Source organism: Lathyrus oleraceus, chromosome 2, assembly GCF_024323335.1.
Source record: "Lathyrus oleraceus cultivar Zhongwan6 chromosome 2, CAAS_Psat_ZW6_1.0, whole genome shotgun sequence".
NCBI lineage: Eukaryota > Viridiplantae > Streptophyta > Magnoliopsida > Fabales > Fabaceae > Lathyrus > Lathyrus oleraceus.
In genome coordinates this window covers 342,076,504-342,090,817 of record NC_066580.1, presented here as the reverse complement: position 1 = coordinate 342,090,817, position 14,314 = coordinate 342,076,504, and the positions used below count along the sequence as shown (strand labels likewise).

General features: G+C 32.1%; 1 protein-coding gene and 2 long non-coding RNA genes across 4 annotated transcripts; 2 read left to right on the top strand and 1 right to left on the bottom strand.

Moving 5' to 3' along the window:
* Nucleotides 1–576: 576 nt before the first annotated feature.
* LOC127119429 (uncharacterized) lies at nt 577–2,129 on the bottom strand. Its single transcript, XR_007802820.1, has 2 exons — nt 1,614–2,129; nt 577–1,111 (listed from the first exon to the last, which is right to left on the bottom strand). It is a non-coding gene; the product is annotated as an uncharacterized LOC127119429 (long non-coding RNA).
* Nucleotides 2,130–5,497: 3,368 nt separating this feature from the next.
* On the top strand, nt 5,498–7,253 carry LOC127119428 (uncharacterized). 2 transcript variants are annotated; one of them, XR_007802818.1, is made up of 3 exons: nt 5,498–5,920; nt 6,331–6,663; nt 6,958–7,253. It is a non-coding gene; the product is annotated as an uncharacterized LOC127119428 (long non-coding RNA). The 2 variants fall into 2 exon arrangements; XR_007802817.1 differs by having other exon boundaries at nt 5,515–5,920; nt 6,487–6,663.
* A 2,318-nt stretch (nt 7,254–9,571) lies between these two features.
* LOC127123155 (transcription factor GTE8-like) lies at nt 9,572–10,426 on the top strand. The gene has a single exon (XM_051053402.1). The coding sequence runs from the start codon at nt 9,572–9,574 to the stop codon at nt 10,424–10,426; it is 855 nt and encodes a 284-aa protein (XP_050909359.1).
* The last annotated feature ends 3,888 nt before the right edge of the window (nt 10,427–14,314 follow it).

The following is a 14,314-nucleotide window of genomic DNA, read 5'->3' as shown; positions in this document are numbered from 1 at the left end:
TGTAAGAAAGCCGAAGAGTAAGCTATGTGAGGTTGATGGCGATGCTATAGAGCAATCGACTTACAAGGGTATTTGGAGATGTGAGATTGATATTGAATCAATAATTGTTTGGTTTTGTTTTGAAATTGGTTTGAATTGATGATGAAATTGTATTGGTGATGGTTTAGAAATGATGCGAAATTGTGATAGAGAAAGGAATCAATCAATTTCTAGTTAACAAAATTAATTTATTAAAATTTGGTTAAATTCATTAATTAAGATTAATTATCAAAATTATTTAATTGAATTTAAATAATCAAGTTAATTAAAGTTAATTAATCAAAATCAACTAATTAATCAAAATTTAATTAATTGACTAATTTAATTAAAGAGATAGAAATAAGTAACAATGTTAATATACTTGGTATAAATTGACGATGATGTGCTCAGAACCGATTTTTACGAAATGACAACATGATTAATGTCATACGCAAGATCATAATACGGTGAAAGTATTCCATTGATATATTGAAATTTTGGCGGCGTATCGATATAAAATTACCGAATCCACGAATCGAAGTCCAATTTATCGCAATAGAAATTAAGCAACAACACCAACTCATAATTATTCACATCATTTTACAAGTCATGTATGAAATATAAGAAGTGTCAAATGGTATATGGGCCTAATGTAAAGAGAAACAAGCAAACACCTAAACTATATTCATATAATTATAAAAATGGATTTAAAAATATAAAGCAAAAGAGGATAAACTAAATAAGTTTTTCCTTTAATCATGGTGAGATTAGGAAATAAAAACTAACTGCAACATGGTTAGATGAAACCACTACCCGAACAATTCATTACTAAAAAACAAGTTATTATCATGATTACTAATAAAGGAAAATAACTTACTAATAGAAAAGAAATAAAAACAGAAAAAAAAAATACTATTAAAACATAATAGATAAAAAAAAGGAAAAGACTTACCATCTAAAATTCATGTGCCTAGAAAAAAAAAAGAGTGGCAGGCGGCATGTCGACATGAATTTGTCGAGTCCATGGCATAGAATTCGATTTTGTAATGGAGTAAAGTACCACATCAAAACAAACTCATCATTGCATTTTTTACTGTGTTCATAGAAAAGGCTAGTTCAATTGTAATTTAGATGCATTAAAACTTAAAAAAGATAAATGATTGGATTCTTTGTTCATGCTATAAACAAGTTACTAGTATTCTCTACTTGAGTGTTAACTAAGTTACAATATAATTCCAGCATATGTCTCAAGTAAAAAAAAAAACCTTTAAACATAAATAATTAAAACCATGACAGAAAAAAAAAAGTTTGTTATCATTAACATCTGCCATAAACTTTCAGCAACAACAGAAAAGCTTATTCGAAACAATGGTCATACTTGCACTGGCCATAAATTCTCAGCAATCTTGCAACCATAATCACACATGCTTATCATTGAATGCTTCACTCGAAAAATAAACCAGGAAATGTAAACACACTCAAATCGAACTTGAAATGAAGCAATCAATACACAACCCAACATGCATAAATCGAAATGGTAATAGAACTAAAACAGTGAATCAATATTGCAATAACACTTATTTTTAAATTGTTACCCCTATCGAACCACGTCTGCAATATGGTGAGTTCGTTGGAAAAGCGAGCGGAGCTTCGCGGCGGCGACCAGAGGTTCGTGGTGGTGGGGATGAGTGATACCGGCGCAGTCGGCGAGTCGGCGGCGACGGAGGTATGTGTGTCGTGGAGGCGGACGATTTCACCGGCAATGGATGGAGTTTGGTCGGTGGTTCGGAAGACGGGGGAACGAAGGGAGTCGCTGGTGTGAGAAAGCGAGCAGTGGAAAGAAAGAAGCCAGGCGGTGATTGTGGAAGTGGAATGAAGAGTGAAAGGGTGGCGGAGGAAGAGGATGATCGGTGAGATTTTACCGGCGAGGGAAGTGACGAAGAGGTGTGGGTGAGTGGAGAGTGTGAGTTTAAGAGAGATTGAAGGTGGGCCTTTTGAGGAGGTAGTCTGTGCCTTCTTTTTGTTTTCTTTTTTCCTTTCTTTTTAATGTACAAAGAGAGAGGGGTAACGTGGAAAGGTGAGGTAGAGTGTGGATGTGGTTAAGAGGAAACGTGAGGGAGAGAGGAAACGTGAAATATACTCATTTTATTTTCCTTTTCTTTTTTATTAATAATTCTTATTATATATTATTTAAAAAAATATTTATTAGATAATAGTTTAATTTAGAAAAATATAATAATAAGATAAATCCTAATTTTAAATACTAGAACAAAATAAAAGGACCGATTATAAATAGAAGTCGGACGAAAATTTGCTCGAAACATTAAATCAGACACATTAAAATGATCAGTACAAAATATACTTATTGAAAAAATACAACGTTTCTTCAAATGCTGAAATAAATTTTCACATGTTAAAAGGCTTAGGCGGGTCAGAATACAACCGAAACAGTCGCCGAAAAATATAACGAGAGCACCAGGTTAAACTATGTGAACCGTAGATTAATAACACTGGTGTCTGTAATTTTAATTTTGAAACTTTTTATCTGCTGATTTTGTCCGTACTTGAGGAAAGATTCAACCGATTTGTCTGTATTTTTAATAAGTTTATCCTGACTGATATTTCAGGTATTATTAATGATAAAATGCATGCTATGCTGTACATATGATGTAAACTGAAAATTAAGTCGAATTTATGAAAATTTAAAATTCCCGGACAAAATTGGGGTATGACATTGTGCTCACATATTAGAGATGGACTAATTTGGAGATTATTAGGATGTTTGACTCTGATCCTTTTGGATGTCTATATATAATTGGCATCCTAAATGACCATAAGTATTTATGTCACTTGGTTGCATATAGTAAGAAAATTTGAAAGACAACTCGGGCTATATTGTGAAATAAGTCAGTCGAATAATGTTTCAACAACTGTTTTATAAAGTTTATTGACTTATAAGTTGTTGTTGTTGAATGATAAAATATATAAATAGAAATTTTATGCTAGGTGACTTACTAATCAAATATTTGACAACTAAGGTATTTAATATGGTTGTTGTCACTAATGATGTCTTAGATTAGTGGGATATTATCTTCTTTTTATGTTCTATTTTTGTGTTTAATACAGAAACAAATTTTGTTATGATTTTCTACATAAATAAAGTTTATGATATTATTATTGTGACAACTTGTTCTGTATCATTTATGCAAATATTGAATTTGCAAATTTCAGTTTGATTTCGATAAAGAATTCAGTTGGACCAGTTGAAAATATGCATGATTCAGATATCACATTACATGAAATTTCTATGTCACTCATCCATATTGATCTATGTGTTCAAGTACATTGATGCGGTGGTTGTCTGAGTTCTATCACGTTATATGTCAGTGGCAACAACAACGGTGATCCCATTATTAATGCATGAGGTGGACCAGATTATAAAGTTGAAATCTTAAGATAAATAGCATTCATATGCACGCCTAAATAATTGTGATATAATTATTAAAATTATATTGCCCAAGTGGGAGATTATTGGAATAATATTTAATTATTATATTCAAATAATTATTATGTGGCCATATATATTTTAATTATATTAGTTATTTATCAAATTAAGAGTCTTAGTTGATTAAGTGGTCAAATAAATTTAAAAGACTACTTATATTTCTATTTAGTAATTAATTAATTAATTAATTAATTGGATATGAGCTCAAATATGAGTGAATGTCAGGATGATCCATTTCGGAATAATGATAACCCTAATTGACCATCACCTTATATATATGCTATGGTCTCCAATATACCTTACACAAACATATCATCTCTTCTCTCCATCTGAAGAGTGTTTGAGGCATTAGGAGTATCGGTTGAGGAAGATCCACAAGCCAACAAGTGTTAGTCACTTTTTTCTACATTTTTTACATTTTAGGATTATCGTTATCAGTGCCTACAAAGATTTCTTCTTTGATCCTTCCAAGTATTCCTATACTCCTTAATAAATTAATATGTCGTAGATCAAAAGATTATGTGTATGTAATGTTATATGTTTATTTTGCTTTCGTCTTAAATTATGATTATAGATTTGATATTCGTATTTAAGCATTATCGCTACGCGAAAAATACAGAATTACCATCGGATTTTATTTATTTCAAAGGAAAGGGAAAATATCGAGAAAACCCCAAAAGAATGGTCATCGCAACTACGAACAGGTTCGGAAGTCGGTTATGTAAGGGGAAGGTATTAACACCCCTCACATCCATCGTACTCAATGAGAACCGTCTAGATTGCCTCACTTGAATGGGTGTCGTTATCTTAATGCTTACTTGCTAAATATTTACGGAGTGGAAGTGAGTTTTTTATTAGTGTGCTCACCAAGGATTTGGACCCTTGTGCCTACGTATGCTCACTTGTTGAAGTGAGAAATTAGAGCCCCGTAGTTCGTGGTAAAAAATATTTGTTTGTTTTGTTGATTTTATACCTTGAAAAAGGATTTTCGAAGTGGTGTCCTAAGGTGCAAACAAAAGGTTTGATGAGTTGATGTCGATTTTATCTTTTGAAAAGATAGTGTTCTTGACTTTAGATTTCCCTAAAGACTATGAGTAGAGGTGAATATTTCAAACTACCAAGTCAAGCGTCTTGTGTCCAAAATATTCAAAATGAGGGTAGGAAAGCTCCAATCTCATTCCTTCTCCACCACTTAAGGCTCGTGGCATACAATCCTAATCACAATTTATTGTGTTTTGAATTTTATTTGAGAAAAGACCACTTGATGTTGGATCAAGGGTTTGTTTTATTATTTATGAAATGGTGACGATTCTAACTCCTAAGGTTTGCTAACAAGCAACAACAGACAAAGGAAAATGAGTAAAAATTACACCAAAGTGGGGAAAGGGATACATAAAAAATACAAGAGAATGATGTGAGAAATAAAGCGTCTCGTTGTAAGGTAGCACAAGAGAAAGTCTTGTGTGTGCATTGTGTCCTAAGTTAACAAGTGGATAATGGAATTAACATGTCTCCCTATGGTAGTACCATGATTGAAATTCATTCTTGCAATAAAAGATTACAAGTCCTCAGAAACTCACAGTTGCATAGGTCAATCACAAAAGTCTAAGGTCCAAATGCAAGGGTACTAACAAGTCCTCTAAGTTTCCAAGCCTAGGTCATACACAAAGTCCATAATAAACTCCATGTCCCATGCTAAGGTCAAACATCAAGTCCATAGTCCAATGTCCTCAAATTAGGTCTTTTTAGTCTTTTCCGTTTTATCATGTTTTTGTTCGTTTTAGATTAGATGGCAAAGTAAAGAACAAACAAATAAAACAAGGAAATAAATTGCTCAAATTAAAAATGCAAGAATGTAAATTGCTCAAAGGAAGTGTTAGCAATTAGTAGTTAGGTGTTATGTTATCAATTAGTAATTAGTTAGCAATTAAAGATCACAAATCAAAGATTAAACAATTATTCATAATTAAAATGCTAAAACTAATTGCAAAAAATTAAATCAATGTAATGAAATGATAGAATGATAAAAATCAACAATATTCATATATGACAAAACCACAACCAGACCTCTTCTCCTCCGCCACACCGACATTGCCAAACATGAAATTAAATCCACCATCCGAACCACCTCTAACTCTACACTCAAAATCCATCAACCATTGAACCTAATTCCAAATCTATCAATCAAATCGAAACAGAAAATGCATGAAACCTAATCTACAAAACCAGAAATTAAATGAATATAACGATGAATCAAAGCCTCTCATGAGAGGGCTTTGATTCCAGGAACCACGAACTACATCCTGGTATCGTCCTCGAAGCCAAACGAAGCTGAATAGAACACCTACCTACCATAGAAGATGACGTATACGGCGGAGACGGCACCGGAATCCACAGGTATGTTTCAATCTTCTTTCTCATTCTTTTTCTTGTAAAATTGCTTCTTATGTTTCCCTTTCTTCTTCTTCTATGCGAATTGAGGCAGTGAGGGTTGAGAATGCGTGAGAGAGTGATGAAGGTTCTGATGTGGTGTCAGAGGGAATGATTCTCAGAGGGGATCAAATGATTGAATGGTGATGGTTTTATAGAGTGATTTAGGAGAGGATAGATTAGGAAATTGGATCTAAGTTTGTTAGATTTTGCTTAGCTAGAAATTGCTCTGATTTAAATGTGAATAAAATTCAGATTTTGTAAATCAATAATCCTGAAAAGCTCACGTGAAAAACATGTTGGTCCTGGGATTTTTCTGTAGTGATCATGGCATTGTATTGCAGAATAGCTTCTAACTCGTGTCACACTTTGTCTAGGTTCGAACAAGCTTCTGACTTGGCTCATGTTGTTGTAAACCTTGACAGTAGCTTGTAATTTCGGGCTTGGTTTCATGTAGCATTGCTCATGCTACACCTGGTTTTACTGCATTCATTCCAACTTGTGATTCATTTTGGCATGTTTGTGGAGTGCAGGTCTTGGTTTTTGGTCACATGGTTCTGCAACAGGTCTGCAATATGGTGAATGGTTTCTGATGTAGCAGGGTGTATTGCTTCATGGAATGTTTTAGGTTTGCATTGTAGCTTGTGATTTCTGCAGGTGTATCATGTATGTGTTGCTTCATGTTGTGTTCTGCAGCATATGTGCAGTAGGTAATGTCCATTGCCTTCATTCTAACTTCATTCGTCATGCCCTGGTTTTATAGAGTTCATGTTCTACTCCATGTGTATTCAATTCATGTTGATGATTTGTAGCAGGTCTTGTCCATGTTCATTCTAACTTTGGTTTAGGTAGCATGGCCATGTATGCATTCTTTGGCTTTTGCTTCATGGTTTAATGCCTTGGTCTTTACTTATGCAATTCTATCTTGGACTAACATGGCCTATGTTTGCAGCATATGTATTCTGACTTTGTGGTTGTATCTCATGCCTTTCCTTGTTTTGTAGGTCGTGGTTTCATGTAGTGGACAATGGTGGTTGAACACAAATGGTCAAGTTTGAATTTGAAGCCTCAATGTACAAATGGCCAACCAAAGATCAAGATGGATACTTTGAAGATTTGGAAAGGAGTTTAGGGTTTTAGGATGGAAAAAAAGTTGGGTTGACTTTGGTCAAAGTTGACCAAAAAGTCAACTGTTGACTAAAGTCAACATTTGGTCAACATATAATTTTTGGCATTTTTTTTATAATGAACAATGTATGATGGAATTGGCCATTTGAATGAAAATGAATTAGTTTTTGAACTTGTATGGAATTTGAATATCAAGAATCATTGTATGAGCATGTTTGAAATTAGATTGAAATGAACTAACTTGAACATGGCTTGTAATGAATATGACTCAAGTATGAATGGAATCAAGACTTGTAATTTGAATAGAATCAAAGCAAAGGTCCATGAATGAACCAAGAAAGAATGGCCTATGACAAATCTTGGATGAACCTCTTAGGCCAAAAATGGACAATGACCTTAATTGACCCAAGATCCATGGACCAAATACCAAGCAATGAACATGGTATGAAATTGACTTGAATAAAATTGACCAGATGGAATAGCAAGGCCTGGGCTAGGATTAGGCATGAAGATGATCCAGATGAATTATTATGGAATGGAAGCAGATGAAAGTTGTGGGACCATGTATTTGGGTTCAAACCAATGGACACAAATACAAGATGAAGCGAATCAAGACCAAGGAATCAACATGAATGAACCATGAAAAAAATGATTGTTGGGTGTATTTTGACCAAGCAAGAGAAACACACACACACAATGGAATGATCAGATGAAATTAGGGTTTTGCTTCAATAAGAAGTCAAAGTTGAATCATCAATGATAAGCACACACACAAGCCTCAAGAGCTACCTCCAATTAGGGTTTGACTGTTGAGCAACTTCTAGCTGCTAGGAAACCCTAGTTCCCATTAGGTACCAGCACAAAGCGTTGCATCCAAAATACATGTTCTCTTGTATTGAACAATGCCTATGCAAATGAAATGAATGACCATAAGAATATACAAATGATTAGGGTTAGTGGCCTAAATAATCATTGTGAAGGGTATGGTGAATTTGAGATATGACAAGCATGTCTTGTATAAAAAATAATAAAATTAATTCTAACAAGATTAACCACCAGAGACAAACAGAACCGGAAACACCAAGTTGACAGGGAAAGAAAAGATGGCAGAAATGTCGAAAATCCACCCAAAAAAATCAAGAAAAAGCTCAAGAGCAACCTAAAATAAAAAGGACACTTTCTCTAAATTATAAAAATATATATGAGGGAAGGAGAAATAGCTTAAGAGATATAACATAAGAAGAGGACACGAAAATACATAATTGGAAAGAAAGATTCTACAATAGAAAATCAAATTAACTTTTCGTAGTTAAAATTATTGACTTGATTCTTGATTTGAATATTTCTTTTATCCCGTTGGATCCAAAATTGCTCTATTTTAAATTCCGTGTATAAGAGTTTGACACTAATCACTTTTTTTACAAATAACAATTTAAAAAACTAAAATTAAGTTTAATTATAGATATATTGAAATACATAATTAACTTTATTATGATATAATGAACTTTTATTATATAAATCTTACATTTATATAGTTCTAGATTAAATACTAACTTTTTAATTTCATGGAATTTTATCAATAAGAGATTGGCTTTTTTTTTTAATTTTCCGTGCAAATAAATGAGAGTGAACAAAATTATTCGAATTTAAAATAAAAAAAAATTAATTTTGTAAATTAGATAAAATAAGGAAATTAAAACAATATTAATGGGTAAGTAAAATATTATTCAAGATATGAGTGTAAAATATTTTTATATTTATTTGTCTTAATTATAATTTTGATCCTCCTATTTTACTTTTTTTTTATTTTTAATTTTTGTAAATCACATTTTTGTCCCTTTTTAAAATTTTTATATTAATCCCAAAAAGTGATCAAAATTCAACTCAAAATTTAAAAACATGACCAAAATCACGATTTTTAAAATGGGGATCAAAACTCAAAAAAGAAAAAGATAGAAGAATTAAAATTTCTATTTAAAGTTTAAAACAAAAAAATAAATTAAAATTATTCAGTTGTAAAAAGATTTATTAATATTTAAAGACTTACTTTTTAATTGAACTTTGCGTTTGTTTGTTACAATTTTTAAAACAAAAAAAAATAATTAATTTTTTTTTAAATTTTTTGAAGAGGTTTTAAAGAAAATCAAATGAGAAGTTACTTAAAACAACTTCTCAAAAATTAAAGGCTCTTTCATTAAGAAATTGAATTTTTAAAGTAGTTTTAGATATTAAGGATGTATCCCTAGATATCGGTAGAATCAAATAAAATCTAATTATCAAATAAGATTGAATATTTAAAGTTGTATTAAATATGGTAACAAACAAATTTTATATATAGACAGACACACTTAACCTTTACAAACAAACATCATTACCTTTACAGCGTCCATGTCACACAACGCAAACCCTTCTTCCTTAAAAGCATCCATGTCCGACAACACCAAACCTTTTTCCTTAGAAGCATCGAACACAAACCCTTCTTCTGCATCCATGTCCGAGAAAACACAACCTCGTAAAAGACTTATCGTCAAGCTCAGTTATCCTCCTGGTTCAAGAAAACGTGATTCAAATTCTTGCGCCACAGATGAAAACAAGAGAAGGAAGATTCAAGATTCTGTGAAACCAGTCGTAACCTGTTATTGGGTTGATTCAAATTATCAAACCAAATCAACAGCTTTGTCTCAAACAAAGGATAGTAACATTGTTGTTGAAAACAAGAAGATCATCAAGAACCAAGTTTCCAACACAGTTACGTCTCAAACAAAGGATAGTAACATTGTTGTTGAAAACAAGAAGATCATCAAGAACCAAGTTTCCAACACAGTTACGTCTCAAACAAAGGATAGTAACATTGTTGTTGAAAACAAGAAGATCATCAAGAACCAAGTTTCAAAAACAGAAATAGGTTTTAATGGTTTGAAAGAAAGTTCAAAACTTTGTTCCAAAACAGCGTCTGTGACAAGAGGTGAAGAATGTGGGTTGAAGGAACCGATGGATGGTGTTAAGAGGAGGCAATGTTGGTTGATATTAAAGAGGATGTTGGTAGATAGAGATGGTTGGGATTTGAAAGATCCTCCAAAAATAGCAAAGTCTGATAAGTGTAAGATAAAGGCAATAGGTTTGAAGGAAATAGAGAGAAAAATGAGGTTGTATGCAACAGAGGATGAGTTTGCTAGCGACATGAGGCTTGTGTTCTCTAATGCAATGGTAACGTATCCTCCAAGGAATCATATTTACCAAATTGCAAAAAAGTTCAGTGACACTTTTGAACACAAATGGAAGTCATTGAAGGATATGTGGGAACTTGAGGATACAAAAAGAAGCAACACTCACAAAAGATACTAAAGAGTGCAATATGTTGTATTCTTATAGAAACTGTTCTGAAGTTATAAACTGTTAGCACCAATGTGTTTTGAAATCTGTCAAATTATTGTCAATGAATATGTAGTATATATGGTCAATCATTCTTTATTCTTGTGTTTGTAAATTCTGCATAACGAGTAATAAAATATGTGTAGTTTCTGAATCTTTTAAAATTTGATTATTCCATATCTGTCATGAATGTTAGTTGTTACTATTTTGTTAGTGGGTTTGAATGAAGGATGCTTAATTAAATGATAGATTATGACATTACATCTTTTGCTAAATGTTTCATCACGATGCGATAGATTATGGATCACTTATTCTCAAATATTAGATAGATTATGGATCAGACTTTTTATATAAATCATCACTTACTCATATCATTTGAAATGGATCGACACAAATTCAATCTATATAAAGGATATTTCTTTCATAAACGTCTCTAGCATGAGCATATTTTAGTGCTTGGTTTGTTCTTTTACGACCATCATGACATGATGCACTTATGATGATACGTTAAAATTGAAAATCTGCAAGTATATCACTTTATTAGTTATGTTTAGTAATATTACTCCAACATAAATTCTTGCCAAAGTTTTTAAAGTACTTTACTTTTTAACTAGGTTTTAAATTTGTTTGAACTTGTAGAATGGAACTAAAATTGTGAATGGGTAGATATGCCCCGTTTAATTCGCTTTGCATAAATTTGCACATTAAATAGTTTAGATAGACTCGACTTAATTATTATCGATTTGAGACTGCTTATCTAATTTTAATTTGTGTTAATATATAGATAAATAGAGTTTATTGTAATACTTACTAACAAATAATTACTTATTTTTGTTTAAACAAAAAAAATTGCAATATCAAAATTCAAATTTTTTTAAAATTTTAAAAAATAATTATCGTTTATAATTTTTTCCCTTTGTGGAACAAGAATGAGAGAGGTAGGTATTGGCGTTGACAATGCTTTTAACTTTGGTACCAAGTCCAAGATCGGACCAGATCAAACCGGATTAATCCAAGTCGGTCGAACAAACAACGACACCGGACGCGCGTGTGTAATATTTCATGAATGTGTGTTCTCACCCAATCACAAAATTGGATACCCCTTGGGGCCAACCCAATTGATTAACTTGGCATATATAAACACTACTAAAGTGTGTTCTCCCTCCTATGTGGGACTTTATTGAACATTTTCAAATTCACCTTTATACACACTAGTTCATACTTGTGCTCATTTATTTCCAACGTAGTGTCACTAACTCCTTCTAACTCCTTATTAACCCTTTGATTTCCAACAATCCCCCAATTGAATTTAAAATAGTGATTTCAGAAGGAACGTCAAATGTCTCTAAGATTGCGCATAAGTATAATTGTCTATAACTTGAACCTTTGTGTAGCAAGTAAGATTCTGATTCAATAAGAGTGACACAATTCTATTAAACTCTATCTCAGTCATCAAACCTGCACACAACCCTTTATTAAGGTGTATTCTAATAGTATGTTCTTTAATGACTCTACAATGTGTATCTTGATTTAGTGAAGACTCTAGGAATTCTACCTCAAAATTACATAGGAATCAGCCTAAGTTCCACAATCACATATGTGAGTATATCAAGAGTACTCTCGTAGTTAGTTACTTCCTCACATAGAGTATAGATCTCATTAAGAGTTTCTATTATAACATCCTCTTATCGCTTAAGGATTCATGCTTCTCTTATTCACACTAACATGATCGTCTCATATTACTCACAACTTTTTATTACCCATTGAACCTATTTCTTGGGATCTCCAGTCTATTAGGTCGGATTTCCATCTTGAGAAACTCATTTCTCCATAGGCATTACTCTCATCATCTTGGATGTTTTATGGTATTTCTCTACAGCTAACCCTTTTGTCAAAGGAACTGCTAAATTTTCATCAGTGCGTATATGATCCATTCTTACAACTCCTTTAGAGATACGATCCCTAATTATGGTGTGCTTTCTTCTAATTTGACATCTTTAACCACTATAATAACGGTTCTCATTTTTTGCAATGGTCGCAGTACTATCATAGTGAGTCAAAATAGTTGGCATAGGTTTTTTCTATAAAGGGATCCCAACTAGCAAGCATCTTGATTCCAACTATTACACTCGCTTCTCCGAGGTCTTTCATATCAATGTGGTTGCTCAATAATTATTTCACATCATTAATGACCCTAATGTTTAATCGAAATACGAGCAGGTCGTCTACATAGTGACATATGATAGTGCAAATGTGATTCACAGATTTATAATAAACGCATTTGTCATTTTCATTCACTTTGTACCCATTCAATACCATTAAGTTATTAAATTTTTGATGTCATTAGTAAGGAGCTTGTTTTACACAATATAAAGAGTTATCTAACTTACATATCTTATTTTGTTGCTCATAAATTACAAACCCCTCTGGTTGTTCCATATAGATTTCTTCTTCTAAGTCAGCATTTAAAAAAGTTATTTTAACATTCATTTGGTGTACTATCAAGTTATAAATAGCAACAATTGAAATCAATACCCCAATGGATGTAATTCTAGTGACTGGAGAAAAAGTATCAAAGAAATCAATACTTTCTCTTTGCCTAAAACCTTTGGCTTCAAGGCGAGCCTGGAATTTATCAAATGTTCCATTAGGTTTTAGTTTATTTTTCAAAACCAATTTACAACAAATTGGTTTGCAACCAAGAGACAAGTCTACTAAGTGTCAGGTCCTACTAGATTATAGAGAATCTATCTCGTCGTTAATAGCTTCTTGCCATAAATTTGCATCCAGAGATGACAAAGCTTCTTGGAGATTTGTTGGATCTTCTATTACTTTATAGGATGCATAATTATGCCCGTAGTCTTTAACAACTCTTATTCGTTTACTTCGTTGAAGTTATGTTTCTACTTCGTTGATGCTTTTGGTACTTCTTATCACAGGAATGTGATTCGATTCAATGCCCCCATAATTTCTCAATTTGAAAGGAAATTTGTATTCATAGAATTCAACATCATTTGATTATATGATCACTTTAGCATTTTGGTCATAACACCTATAGGCCTTATTGTTTGCTGCATACCCAATGAATACACATTCATAGGCTCTACTAGCGAGTTTAACTCGTTTTAGATCCAAAATTCTGAAATAAGCCAGATAGTCCCAAGTTCTAAAGTAATACAAGTTTTGTTGTCCTTTCTTCAAGATCTCATCAGGAGAGATCGTATTTATATACTTGGAAACTCTATTTAGGACATAGAAAACAATTTTAGTAAGAGTTATACTCTTTCTTTATGTTTTACCATTTATTTAAGGAGAGTATGGTGAAACCGTTTCATGTATAATTCCATATTGTTTATAAAATTTATTAAATAAACTAGAATCATACTCAGTTCACATATCACTACGAAGTCTCTTAATCTTCTTACTAAATTGATTTTCAATTTTATTCACATAAAATTTTAAGCATGACAAGTGTTTCACTTTTATTCTTCATTAGGTGTACATAAGTATAATCAGAACAGTCATCGATAAAAGTGATGAAATAAAGGTTACTATTTCTAGTTAAAGTTCCATCTAATTCACATATATCATAGTGTATAAGATTAGGGGATTAAATTATTTAATTATTGATTTATGTGAAGTCTTAGTTATTTTAACTTGACTATAATATTCACATTTTTCTAAATCATTGACATTCAATTTTGGGATTAAGCCTAAGTTGATTAAATAAGAAATAATATGCTTATTAACATGACAAAGTCCAGCATGCCAAACATTAAAATCACACAAAGAGTAAACAGAATGAGACATTTTATTCAAATCAACATTCAACAAAAACATGTCATCAGTGGCGTACCCTTT